Here is a 12,041-nt window from a genome sequence, read left to right on the forward strand (position 1 = left end):
ACCTCGGCATCAGTGGCTCATTTACTGATGTATTGCTAAAGCTGTTGATAGATAAATGGCTGCCAGCTTCCTTTCCGTCTGATTCACACCTTCTGCCAAATTTAGATGGAGCTTTGACTAGGTTTGCTATTGTTTGAGATGGGGCCTCACTACATAGTCTAAGCCAGCTCAGACTAGGGATCCTCCTGCCTCCTCCTCTAAAGTGCTGGAATTATGGGCATGTATCACCACAGCCAGCTTATTGTCACTCTATGTAAAAACTATTAATGCCTTTCCACAACTTACTAAGGTGTGTCCTTGTGACACTGGGATATGATGTTGTCATTTTCAGATGTGTTGGGCCACATTCAAAGACATCCTAGGACATACGTAGCCTGCCAACGGGGGCCTGCCAATGGCGGGCTACAGGTTAGGTATGCCTGTTCTAAATGTTTCCTAAATCCCAGCTGAGCTGTACCATTCAAACCTTCTGTATCCTTCAGTTTATACTGTTGCATTTGGTTAGAATATTCCTCCCCTCCAGTCTTTGTTTCTTCCAGTCCTGCTGGACCTTCAGGTCCTGTCTTAGACACAGCAACACCTCCATAAGCCCCTTCCTGAGCCAACTCTGTCCATTGCAGAACATATGAGTGCTTCCTCCTCCTGTCAGCCAACGCATGCTGATTCTCTCGCTTTCTGTCTGTCTCTTCCCATAACACTTGGCTTTGAATTTAATTTGGGGTTGTTATCTTCCTGTGGCTGGAGTTTTCTCCAGTCCTGCCTGGCCCGCAGTCAGGACAAATTTCTCTCACCTGCCAGTCCCACAGCTGCTCAGACTCAACCAAGTAAACACACAAAGACTTACATTACTTATAAACTGTAAGGCTGTGGCAGGTTTCTTGCTCTCTAATTCTTCTATCTTAAATTAACCCATGTCTATTAGTCTATAAGTTGCCACATGGCCCGTGGCCTTCCGGTACCTTACATCTTGCTTGCCATGGTGGTAGCTGGAAGCATCTCTCTGACTCAGCCTTCCACTTCCCAGAATTCTCCTCTCTCCTTATCCCACCTATACTTCCTGCCTGGCTACTGGCCAACCAGTGTTTTATTTATTAACCAACCAGAGCAACACATTTAACATACAGAACATCCCACAGTACTTCTCCTTTTCTTTTTTTCAAAAAGGAAGGTTTTAACTTTCACATAGTAAAATTAGAGATAACAAAACAATTATCAAGCAAGACTTATAGTTACACTATGTAGTCTATTTATAATAACTAGTCTATTTGTATTTGGCAAAATTAAAGAAGATACCCTATCCATCTTATATTTGTGAGTCTAAGGTTTCATATCTAACTTATCTTTTATCATAACTAAGGAAAACTATAACTAGTCTTCAACTACATCAAAGACCTCAGAAGGATATAATATTACCTGAGAAATAGGAGGAGGATGAAAGCAACTTTTGGGAGTCTTGCAAGGTAAACAGAGACAGCTGGCAGTCTGAACAGTCACCTACTATTCCTTTGTAAAGTTGGGACATCTGTCTTCAGCCCACAGTCCTAGAGTCTCTCAGTCACTTCTCTTTGTGTCCTGTAGAATGTCTGGCAGTTTCCTCTGTGAAGCAGGAATCTGAAGGATCATTTTGCAAAGCAAAGTTCAGTGGTAACCTTCTTATGGGTCCCGCATGTCCAGTTGATCAAGCAGTTCAGGCAAGAACAGTTTCTTGCCCAAATAGCTATTTTTGCCAAGATGAAGATAAACTCCATATGGAGTGTCTTTGGTGCCCATCCTCCTCTCTAAAGTAAATCGGTGCTGCCAGGAGTAGACATGTCTCACTGTCTAGAAAGTCTAAATTTTTAAAACATTTTAAGTGCCATATTCTGTAGGTCTTTGAAGTGTTTGAAGATTACTTGTCTATCTGAAATATATCCATGCATACCTAGAAAACTTAACTAATGACTACAAGTGTGATTATCATAGATGACTAATTATTCATCTGTATTTCTTAATTATCCATTACAATCTAAATGAGTTACATAAACATAATACCTCAAACGAGATAGAAATATATATATACAGTATAACAAAATTAACTTTAAACTTGTATCAATAAACTAAAATCCATAGCAATGTAAAACATTTTAAACAAGTTGTTCTTCAAAAGTAGATTCAGTAATCTACCCTTTCATCCTATCATATCTATATCATATCCCCTTTTCTTCTTTTGAAAGAGATTGCATTTATAATCAAGCTGATTTAAATAAAAATATTGGTTTTTCTCTGTCCCACACCAGAGGGCTCTTCTGATTTGGGACAAAAGAATCTCTTAACCTCTTTTTTTTTAGCAATATGTTTGAGTTTAGAGGAGTGAACCAATTCCATCTCCAAAGCCAGCTTGGTATATTTGGGAATTTGGGCATAGCTTCTCTTACTACTTCCTGCTGGAGGGGGGTGGGTGCTGTATCTTATGGGATCACAAAGAAAATTTTAGGATTATGGAGTAGTCCATGTGGGTGTATCATCTGAGCCAGTTGCCTTGAAACCATTCTGGATGTTGGACCATCTGGACCATGGTGTCATTGGAGACCTTTCTGGGGGTCTTGGCTGGTGAGACCTGATGTATCTTAATCTGGAACAAATCCATAGCCTCTGGCTTTCTGTGGAAACAAAAGCAGAACCTCCTTTCCACAGCAACATATCCTTACATACAAATTTTGAAGTTGCCGGGCGGTGGTGGCGCACGCCTTTAATCCCAGCACTCGGGAGGCAGAGCCAGGCGGATCTCTGTGAGTTCGAGGCCAGCCTGGGCTACCAAGTGAGATCCAGGAAAGGCGCAAAGCTACACAAGAGAAACCCTGTCTCGGAAAACCAAAAAAAAAAAAAAAAAAAAAAAAATTTTGAAGTCAAGGTATCTTTAAAATATACACATTGGCTTAACAGCTTTTTTTTTTTTTTTTTTTTTTTTTTTTTGGTTTTTCGAGACAGGGTTTCTCTGTGTAGCTTTGCGCCTTTCCTGGAGCTCACTTGGTAGCCCAGGCTGGCCTCGAACTCACAGAGATCCGCCTGGCTCTGCCTCCCGAGTGCTGGGATTAAAGGCGTGCGCCACCACTGCCCGGCGGCTTAACAGCTTTTACAATCAAATTTTTTTCTGCAGTTAAAAATTCCAAAGACAACACAATCCAGATTCTATGTGTAATATCCATCTTAACGTGGCTTATTTTTTATACTACCTTTAATGTCTCTTTAAAGACTTTATTTTTAAAAACTATCTATTTGTTTATATAACTGTATATATTCCTTTTTCTCTCTCTTTCAAGCCTACATACATTTATACACACATTGTAAAGCATTTAAAGTCTTGTTCTATCTGAATCTGTCTTATTGTGAATCTATTGCTTTAAACTGCAGCATTACTAGGGCTAAAATAGCAGCTTTGGCTGGTGGCTCTGCCCACCTCAGCTTCCCAACATGGCGGTGGTATGTTTACCAGCTCTGGGAGCCATCAACTCTTAGAAACAGTGGGTCTATGCTTTTATCAAAGCAGCGTGTAGCCCAGAAACCTCTTTTTTTTTTTTTTTTTTTTTTTTTTTGTACTAGCAGAGACTAAATCTACCATGCAGCATAATGTGCCACTTGTAGACAACTCATTCCTGCCATATTGCTGGTCAAACGCACATGCCAGGAACCTCCCATAGTAGTTCAAAACCTGCAGGCTGCCACTAACTTGAGAGAGACAACTTGAAATTGGCTTTCTCTTCCTCATCTTTCTGTCACAAAAATGCCTAACATGCACAGTATCTTACATACATACACACACACACACACACACACACACACACACACACACACACACACAGCTCAGCAGATAAGAGCATGTGTTGCTCTTACAGTTCAGTTCCCAGCACCCACATAGCAGGATATAACAGCCCATACATAACTCTAGCTCTACAGCGTCTGACTCTCTCCTGACTCCCTCCAGGCACAAGGTATTGTAGTTGGAAGTAGCTTCCCCACAGCCCAATCTGGTTGGGGCATTTTCTCAATGGAGGTTCCTTCTTCCCAGCAGACTCCAGCTTGTGTCAAGTTGACATAGAACTAGCCAGCACAGTGACTTATAATTTAAGCTTTGAAAAGTATGCCATTCATAGGGGCACACACCTGCAATTCCAGCATTTCAGAGGCTGGGGAATGGGATCCTTCATCAGGGCCAGCCAGGAATCCATAGTGAGACTTAAAAACAAAGGGAGGGAGAAGAGAAAAAGAAGAAGAGGAAGAAAGTAGCAATGGAAATAAATGATCTTCTATTGTCTGATTCTAGCACCTCTCATCCATTACTGTACTCTTGGGAGACGAAAAAAATGGAAATAAAGAGATTAAGTACTTTCCTGCGGCTGTATAGCTTCGAGAAAGTGTAATGATAATTTTTTTGGGGGGGTTATAATTCCTAATCCCGTTTCTTCTAACATTCAATTATTCATTCAAAAATGTTTACTAAACATGAACTATGTCCAGGCACGGTTTCAATTCCTGGGCTGCCAGCAACAGACAAAATAAACAAGACCTTGCTTTCAAAACCTTATATTCTAAGACACAGCCACTACCATTAGGTTCTAAGAGCTATGAAGAGAAACAAAAGAAGGTGAAGAGGAGGAAAGCATGAGTTTATGTTGCTGTATAAGACTGGTGTCGTTTTATCAAGCATACCTAAAGGCAAAGGGGCAGAGGGAAGGGTGGTCAAGGTACAGCCAATTCCAGTCCTGCAGTCAGGAGCACACCAGGCTGCCATTCCACCACTTCTTTATTTTATTTTCGGGGGCTGTATCAGTAATTACCTTCGTGTGCCAAACAACAACTGTAAGCATTAGTGCGTGGCTTTACCCAGTTAAATACGTAATTCTGACATAGTGAAATCTATGACTTTAACTGTCGGGTCGTCAGGTCCCTCTCCAACGCAGATCCTCGGGTTCTGCTTCGCTGAGGATCCAGGTTTTGAGCATCTCGACAGCAAAACTACTCGGGGGAGGTCACGCACTCCGGAGGGGGGCGGGGACCCGCGGGAGGTCATGCACTCCGGGTGGGTGGGGGAAGGAAAATTGGGCGGGCACGTCCGCTGCCGGCCCCGCCCCCGCCGCCTCCGGGATTTCCCCCAGGTCCTAACAGGAACGGAAACAAACGCCTGCGGGTCGCGGCCGACGGCGGCTTCCGGGAGGAGTTTTGGACCGCGCGGGCCCCCGTCGGCGCTCCGCTTTCTCCGGAGGTGGCTGTGGAGGAGCCCCGCGGCGGCGGCGGCTGTTTTGAGAGCCGCTCGGCGTCAGCATGGGCGACCACGGGCTGGAGCTGGCGTCCATGATCCCCGCCCTGCGGGAGCTGGGCAGGTAGGGTCGCGCGTGGTCGCCAGCCTCGCGACGCCCGGTCTGCCCCGTCGGCGCCGCGGCCTGCCGGCGCTTCCCCCTCCCCGGTGGCCGTTGGCGGGAGCGCGGTCGCGGCGCGCGTGCCGGGTGCCCGGGCAGCGGCCGCTCCGCGCGCGGGAGGACTTGGCCCACGCGAGTCTCTGCTTTGCGCGAAGGGTGTCTTCCGGGCGTTGTCCCACCCTCACTCGCGTCTGGAAAACCCTTCTCTGGTTCTCTTCCTTCTGGCGGCTGCCGGGGAGTTGAACTGGCTTAGGTTTCTCTTGGAGAATCACGGCTCCCCCAGCCTCTCAGCGAGGGCGGTGAAGGGCTGCTGGGGCCGTTGTTGTTTCTTCTCGAAGAGAGATGGGATTTTAGTCAGAAATCCGAGGGGCTGGCCACAGAGTGACGTGCACAGCGTCCCCCAAACTAAGAGTTGCCGCTGCATTTGTAAATAAATGCCTCTTGTTGGCCCGACCGAGCGTCGCACGCCTTGAACCCCAGAACTCGGGATCCCGACGCCAGCCTGGTCTACCGAGGGAGACCTTGCCTGAAGAAGGCAAAGGAAAAAATCCAAAAACAGATGCTTTGTTTCTGTCAACCCCAGGAGTGTCAGGAAAACCAGGTTCCAATCTGAAGAGTTGCTGCCTGCCACGCCCCTTCATCGCGGCTAGGCTTCCCTCTGTCCCGAGAGCATTGCTGCAGCTGATTTACAGTTGCAATTGCTTTTCGATTTCTTAAACTAGAAACGTTGCACGTCAAGTCGGTGCTGACCTTAAGTCTGTGGGATATCTGCTTTTTTTTTTTTTTTTTTTTTTTGCGACCGTGTTCATTTCCTCCTGTTAGCCATCCCAAAAACCTAAATTAGAGAATAAGTGAAAGACCACTTTTGCCCTAACTGCTTCATTACCCTGTGATTTTTTTTTCACTTTGCAAAATATACTTTATGGGAGCATTTAGTAATTTCTGTCTTTCTAAAAGTATATGAGTAAACGTGATTTTGGGAAACTGATGATAAAAATTTTGTTGTTCACCATCACTGAGATTCTGTCTCAGAAAAGATGGAAGGCAATGACCGACACCTGAGGTTGCCTCCTGGCCACAACACATGCACCATGGCATGAGCACCTGTACTCACGTGAACATGTAGGTACATGCATTATACACACATATAGACTAAAAAAAAATGAAAAATTTAAAACAATTTAACTGCTGTTTTATTAAAAACCTACATAACTCAACATTTAAAAACTCATACTTTGATGGAAAAAAATGATTTCAACCCCCCACAAAAACAAAAAACAAGGAGGTACCATTTCAGACCATTATAATAACTATTGTATATGTTTAAAAAATTGGTAAGAATATGGAGAAAGTAGAATGATATAACTTAATCACTGTCGGAAATGGAGTGGAGGTGATACAAAAAAGGAGGGGAATAAATACAGAATTATCCTATAATCCAGCAATTCTTTTTTATGTGGACCCAAAAGAATTGAAAACAGAGATTTGAACAGATATCTGTACACTGTTGCTTATAGCAGCGTTATTCACACAATACCTAAATGGTGGAAGCAAATGTTCACCAATAGATAAGTAGACATAACCCTCCCAAATGTGGCATAAATACAGAGACTATTATTCACTGTGAAAAGGAAAGAAATTCTGATATACTACAATATAGATTTTTATACTAAACCAGTAGTTCTCAATCTGTGGGTCATGACCCCTTTGGCAAACCTCTACCTCCAAAAATATTTACCTTATGATTCATAACAGTAGCAAAATTAGTTATGAAGTAGCAACAAAAAATGATTTTATGTTTGGGGGGTCACCACAACATAAGGAACTGTATTAAAGGGCCTCAGTGTTGGGAAAGTTGAGAACTAAACGGAGTCACAAATGGTAAGTATGATATGCAATTAATAGAAGATACCTAGAGTAGCCATGTTCATGGAGATAAACTAGTGGAATGAAGATTGCCAGGAAGTACAAGAGGGGGAAATGGTAAGTTACTGCTGATAGGGTGTAGAGTTGCAGTATGGGAAGGTAAGAAGTTCTAGACATGGGTAGTGGTAATGTGCTGAACAATACTATAGAACTATATACTTTAAAATCATAAAATGGGCAGGCAATGTGGCGCACGCCTTTAATCCCAGCACTCGGGAGGCAGAGCCAGGCAGATCTCTGTGAGTTCGAGGCCAGCCTGGTCTACAGAGCAAGATGCAGGACAGGTACCAAAACTACACAGAGAAACCCTGTCTCCAAAAAAACCAAAAAAAAAAAAATCATAAAATAGTAAACTATACAACTTATATTTTATCAAAATAGACTCAGATAATATTTTCTAAAATTGTTCTAATCCTGTTCACTGTTTCCTTTGGGAAATTCCAACCTTCTTGGCATTTAGAATCAACCTCTCAGATTTCTGTTTGTCTGGCCTTTCCATGTCTCCTTACGGCGTTTCTAACTTTAGCGTTGGTGTCTCTGGTGTTTTTATTAATTACAAGTGCATTTGTATCCTAGGCTTCCACTAATATGAGCTGTTAAATTACCTTAGGTAATTTAACTTCTAGAACTGTCAGCTTCCTCAGATCCACATTAGGTTTAGTATCCTATCTTGTTACTTTTGAGTCAGAGTAGCATTGACAATAATGTTTAGTTTTATTTCATACATATTGTATAACTAGATCTCCATGCATTTTAAGATCTTGAAGTATCCATGTATCTTATAGATATCCCACTTAGTTATTGCTTTGAAACCTCGGAGTATTTCAACTGTTTTTACTTTTCTCCCGAACTGTGCTTCTTATGTGGATTGGTAAACGGCCTGACAGTCTACCCTATCAAGTCTCCACTGAACTGCTTCTTTTGCTTTCTCAACATTAGCTTTTTTGCATGGCTTGTTGCATTATAGGTGCTCAGTAAATTTGCATTGACTCTAAGAATAACTGTCATTATCATGGGTTGTAGCACAGACTCTATTAAATTTTCATTTTCTGTTTTGTGGTGATTTTATGTAAAGTCACAGAGCTCAAGCTGAATTCATTCAGGATTTTAGGGAACCATTCTGTTGAATTGTATTTCTCATTTTTTTACCCCAATGCTGATTGAACCCAGGGTCTCCCACATGGTAGGCAAATGCTCTGCCACTTTGTATTTCTTTCTAATACTTTTTCTTGATTATCCCTAAGAATAAATATATATATTTCTTTCTTAGCATTTTTGTTACCTTTTTATTATGAAAAATTTCAAATACAACAAAAGAAAGAATTGTTTATTGATTTACTCCTTCATAGCCTTCTTTCTCTTAGCACATATTATTCTGCACTAAATCCTAGACATCATTTCATCCATGTCAATAATTACCAGTAAAGGATAGAGCCTTCTTTTATAGATTTATTTATTTAATTTTGTGTGTGTAAGTATTTTGGCTACATGCATGGGTGTGTACCATGTGTGTGTCTGGTGCCCTCAGAGGTCAGAAGAGGCCATTGGATTCCCTGAAACTGGATTTATGAATTGTTATAAAGTATAGGGGTTGGGAACTAAACCAGGATCCTCTGCAAGAGCAGCAAGTGCTCTTAACACTGAGCTGTCTGCCCAGTACCATGAGCAAGATGGCTTAGGTTCCACTGGTGCTCGAACCTAGGACTTTATATATATGGACACAGATAACTGCTACCTATGGAAACATGTTTGATACTTTTAAAATATAATCATGGTACCATTATCAATTTAAGATTACTATATTTGAGGTCTAGATTAAGATCACAAATTGTAATTATTTGATGTGGCTCTTAAGTCTTAATTACAGACTTTCTTTTCTACTCTTAGAATTTGTATTTTGTTTGTCTGAGACAGGGTCTCTCTGTAATGTAGGTCCAGTGTCCTGAAACTCACAGAGATCCACATGCCTCTGCTTCCTGAGTGCTGGGATTAAGGGGTATGTGACCATGCCCATTCACAGAATTTATTTCTTAAAGAAGCTCTGTGCTACAGATTTTCTAAAGATCTAAATCAGTACTGTTTAATGGAACTATAATTGAAGCTACATATGTAATTATTTAAAATTTTCTAGCAACCACATTTTAAAAAGTAGGAAGGAAAAAATAAAATTAGGTTAAATTAGGTTAGTAATATATTTTATAGGCTGTGTATTAGCTAATTATATCCAAATATTACCATGTTCATATGTAACTGGTATAAGATGATTAATGCACTGTTAACTTTTTTGTGCAAGTATTTGTAATCCAATATATATCTTATAACACATTTTATTTGGGAGTAACCTCATTTCAAGTATTAAATAGTCACAGGTGGCTAATGGTTGCCATTTTGAGTGCACATTCCTAAAATCCACACTGGCATTTAAGACCACCCTCCACACCACACCACCACAAAATTAGTAATGGCTTTAGATTTTTTGTTTACTTTTTTTAGACAGGGTTTCTTTGTTTAGTCCTTCCCGTTCTGGAATTCACTTTGTAGACCAGGCTGGCCTCGAACTCAGAGATCTGCCTGTCTCTGCCTCTTGAGTTCTGGGATTAAAGGTGGGCACAACAGCCTTGCTAGCCTTTCATTTTTAAGCAGTAGAATACTGTCTATGTTAACACTTAAACTACTCACATTTGGCATGTTCAACTTTAGGGAATTTTCTTACAAATTAAAAGGTGAGTCCTTTTAAAGATTAAAAGCTTTTTATTGGGTTAGTTTGTGAGACAGAATCTCTCTAAGTAATCTATGCTGGCCTAGAATTGCTAGCCTCATGCCTTAGCTTTCAATTATAGGTATGTGCCACCATGCCTCTCATAAAAATTTTTTTACATTGATTTATTTACTAGGAGGGAGAGTCACACACAGCACAGTGCATGTGGAGATCAGAGGATAACTCGTGGGGGTTGGTTCTCCTTCCACCATGTCAGTCCTAGGGATGGAACTCAGGTCTGGCTTGGCAGCATGTGCCTTTATGTGCTCAGCCATCTTGCTAGCTCCAACCCCCCCCCCCTCCCGTACCACTTTTAACAAACTTTTCTTTGTATTTTAGTGCCACTCCAGAGGAATATAATACCGTTGTACAGAAACCAAGACAAATTCTCTGCCAATTCATTGACCGAATACTTACAGATGTAAATGTTGGTAAGAAGAAATTATTTTTTACATGACCTTCAGGAATTAGATGGTTTCCATGTCAATATACTACCATTTTTTTTCCTCTAGACAGTTTTAGTTACAGAGTTAATATTTGTTAGAGATACTAATTCCAATCATGTTGTTACTCAGTGTTGCTTGTTACTTAAACATATGTAATTTAGACCTTAAAACCAGGTTTGTGTTTCTGTTAATAACCATGATTTTCAGCTGGCTTCCTAGAGTGCTTTTATGTGCTAGCTATAAAACATTTGATCAAGTCCAATCATATGGACTTTTTTTATTGACAGCTTGTGCCTCTGGTAGACATACAGCAAACAAACCCTGCTGTAGCAAAAGGTTAAAGTAGAGTGGAATTTGTTACCAACACATTTTATGATTTATCATAACTATTAAAACTTTATTCTTTTCAATCCACAGAGTTAAAGGTTGCTAAAAAAAGAATAGCAAGGACTATGAAAACTTACAAAAAGTGGTTTCATATGGGGCTCCCTCTGTTTGAACTACTTTCCTTTTCCCTCTGCCAACTCCTTATCTAGGAATTCCTTCATGGTATTTTTCCAGAACTGTTTCCTTTTATCCTGAGTTACCATGCCATGTTGTACTACCATTTTTTATATTTTTTATTTCTTTACCAGATTATTGGTTCTTTTTGTCTTTTATTATTATTATTATTAAGAGATTTTCTATTCATTTTACATACCAACCACAGATTCCCCTGTCCTCTCTCCTCCTGCCCCCAGCCTTTTCCCCCAACCCATCCCCCATGGGATGGGGAGTTAGTTGAGCCTGGTGCATTCAGTTGAGGCAGGTCCAAGCCCCTCCCCACTGCACCAAGGCTGTACAAAGTGTCTCGCCATAGGCACTAGGCTCCAAATACTGGCTCATGCACTAGGGACGGGTTCCGATCCCACTACCTGGAGGCCCCCTAAACAGTTTAAGCTGAACAACTGTCTTGCCTATCCAGAGGGCCTAGTCCAGTACCATGGGGGCTCCTCAACTATTGGTCCACAGTACATGCGGTTTCACTAGTTTGGCTAGTTGTCTCTGTACTTTTTCCTATTATGGTCTTGGTGTCCCTTGCTCATAGAATCCCTTCTCTTTCTCATCGATTGGACTTCAGGGTCAGAGTAGGAGAACAAGGAAAGAGATACCATGATAAATAAAGACATCATGGGAATAGAGAGAAACAGAGTGCTAGGGAAGTTCCCAGGAATCCACAAGGATGACCCCACCATAGACTACTGGCAATAGTAGAGAGGGTGCTTGAACTGGCCTACTCTGGTGATTGGATGGCTTAATACCCTAACTGTCATCATAGAGCCCTCATCCAGTGACTGATGGAAGCAGATGCAGAGATCCATGGCTGGGTGCCAGGATCCAATCGTTTTTGTTTTTTATCTTCAGATTTTATGGTGCCTGGCATCTTTTTTTTTTTTTTTTTTTAAGATTTATTTATTATGTATACAGCATGTATGATCAGAAGAGGGCACCAGATGGTTGTAAGCCACCATGTGGTTG

At 41.4% G+C, this 12,041-nt stretch overlaps 1 protein-coding gene across 3 annotated transcripts in view; it reads left to right on the forward strand.

Annotated features, from left to right (window-relative positions):
• The first annotated feature begins 5,184 nt into the window (after positions 1-5,184).
• Positions 5,185-12,041, forward strand: part of Atr (ATR checkpoint kinase) — a 111,311-nt gene continuing 104,454 nt past the window's right edge. Inside the window, exons 1-2 of one of the 3 annotated variants that reach the window (XM_006975175.4) lie at positions 5,185-5,357; positions 10,417-10,508. In XM_006975175.4, the coding sequence (XP_006975237.2) occupies positions 5,299-5,357; positions 10,417-10,508 (151 nt within the window). In that variant the 5' untranslated portion in view covers positions 5,185-5,298. Of the gene's footprint in view, positions 5,358-5,502; positions 6,516-9,256; positions 9,316-10,416; positions 10,509-12,041 lie in introns of those variants that run through there. The other 2 variants (XM_042281446.2, XM_076576837.1) reach the window with 2 other exon arrangements.

The sequence above is a fragment of the Peromyscus maniculatus genome, chromosome 7, assembly GCF_049852395.1.
Source record: "Peromyscus maniculatus bairdii isolate BWxNUB_F1_BW_parent chromosome 7, HU_Pman_BW_mat_3.1, whole genome shotgun sequence".
Lineage (NCBI taxonomy): Eukaryota > Metazoa > Chordata > Mammalia > Rodentia > Cricetidae > Peromyscus > Peromyscus maniculatus.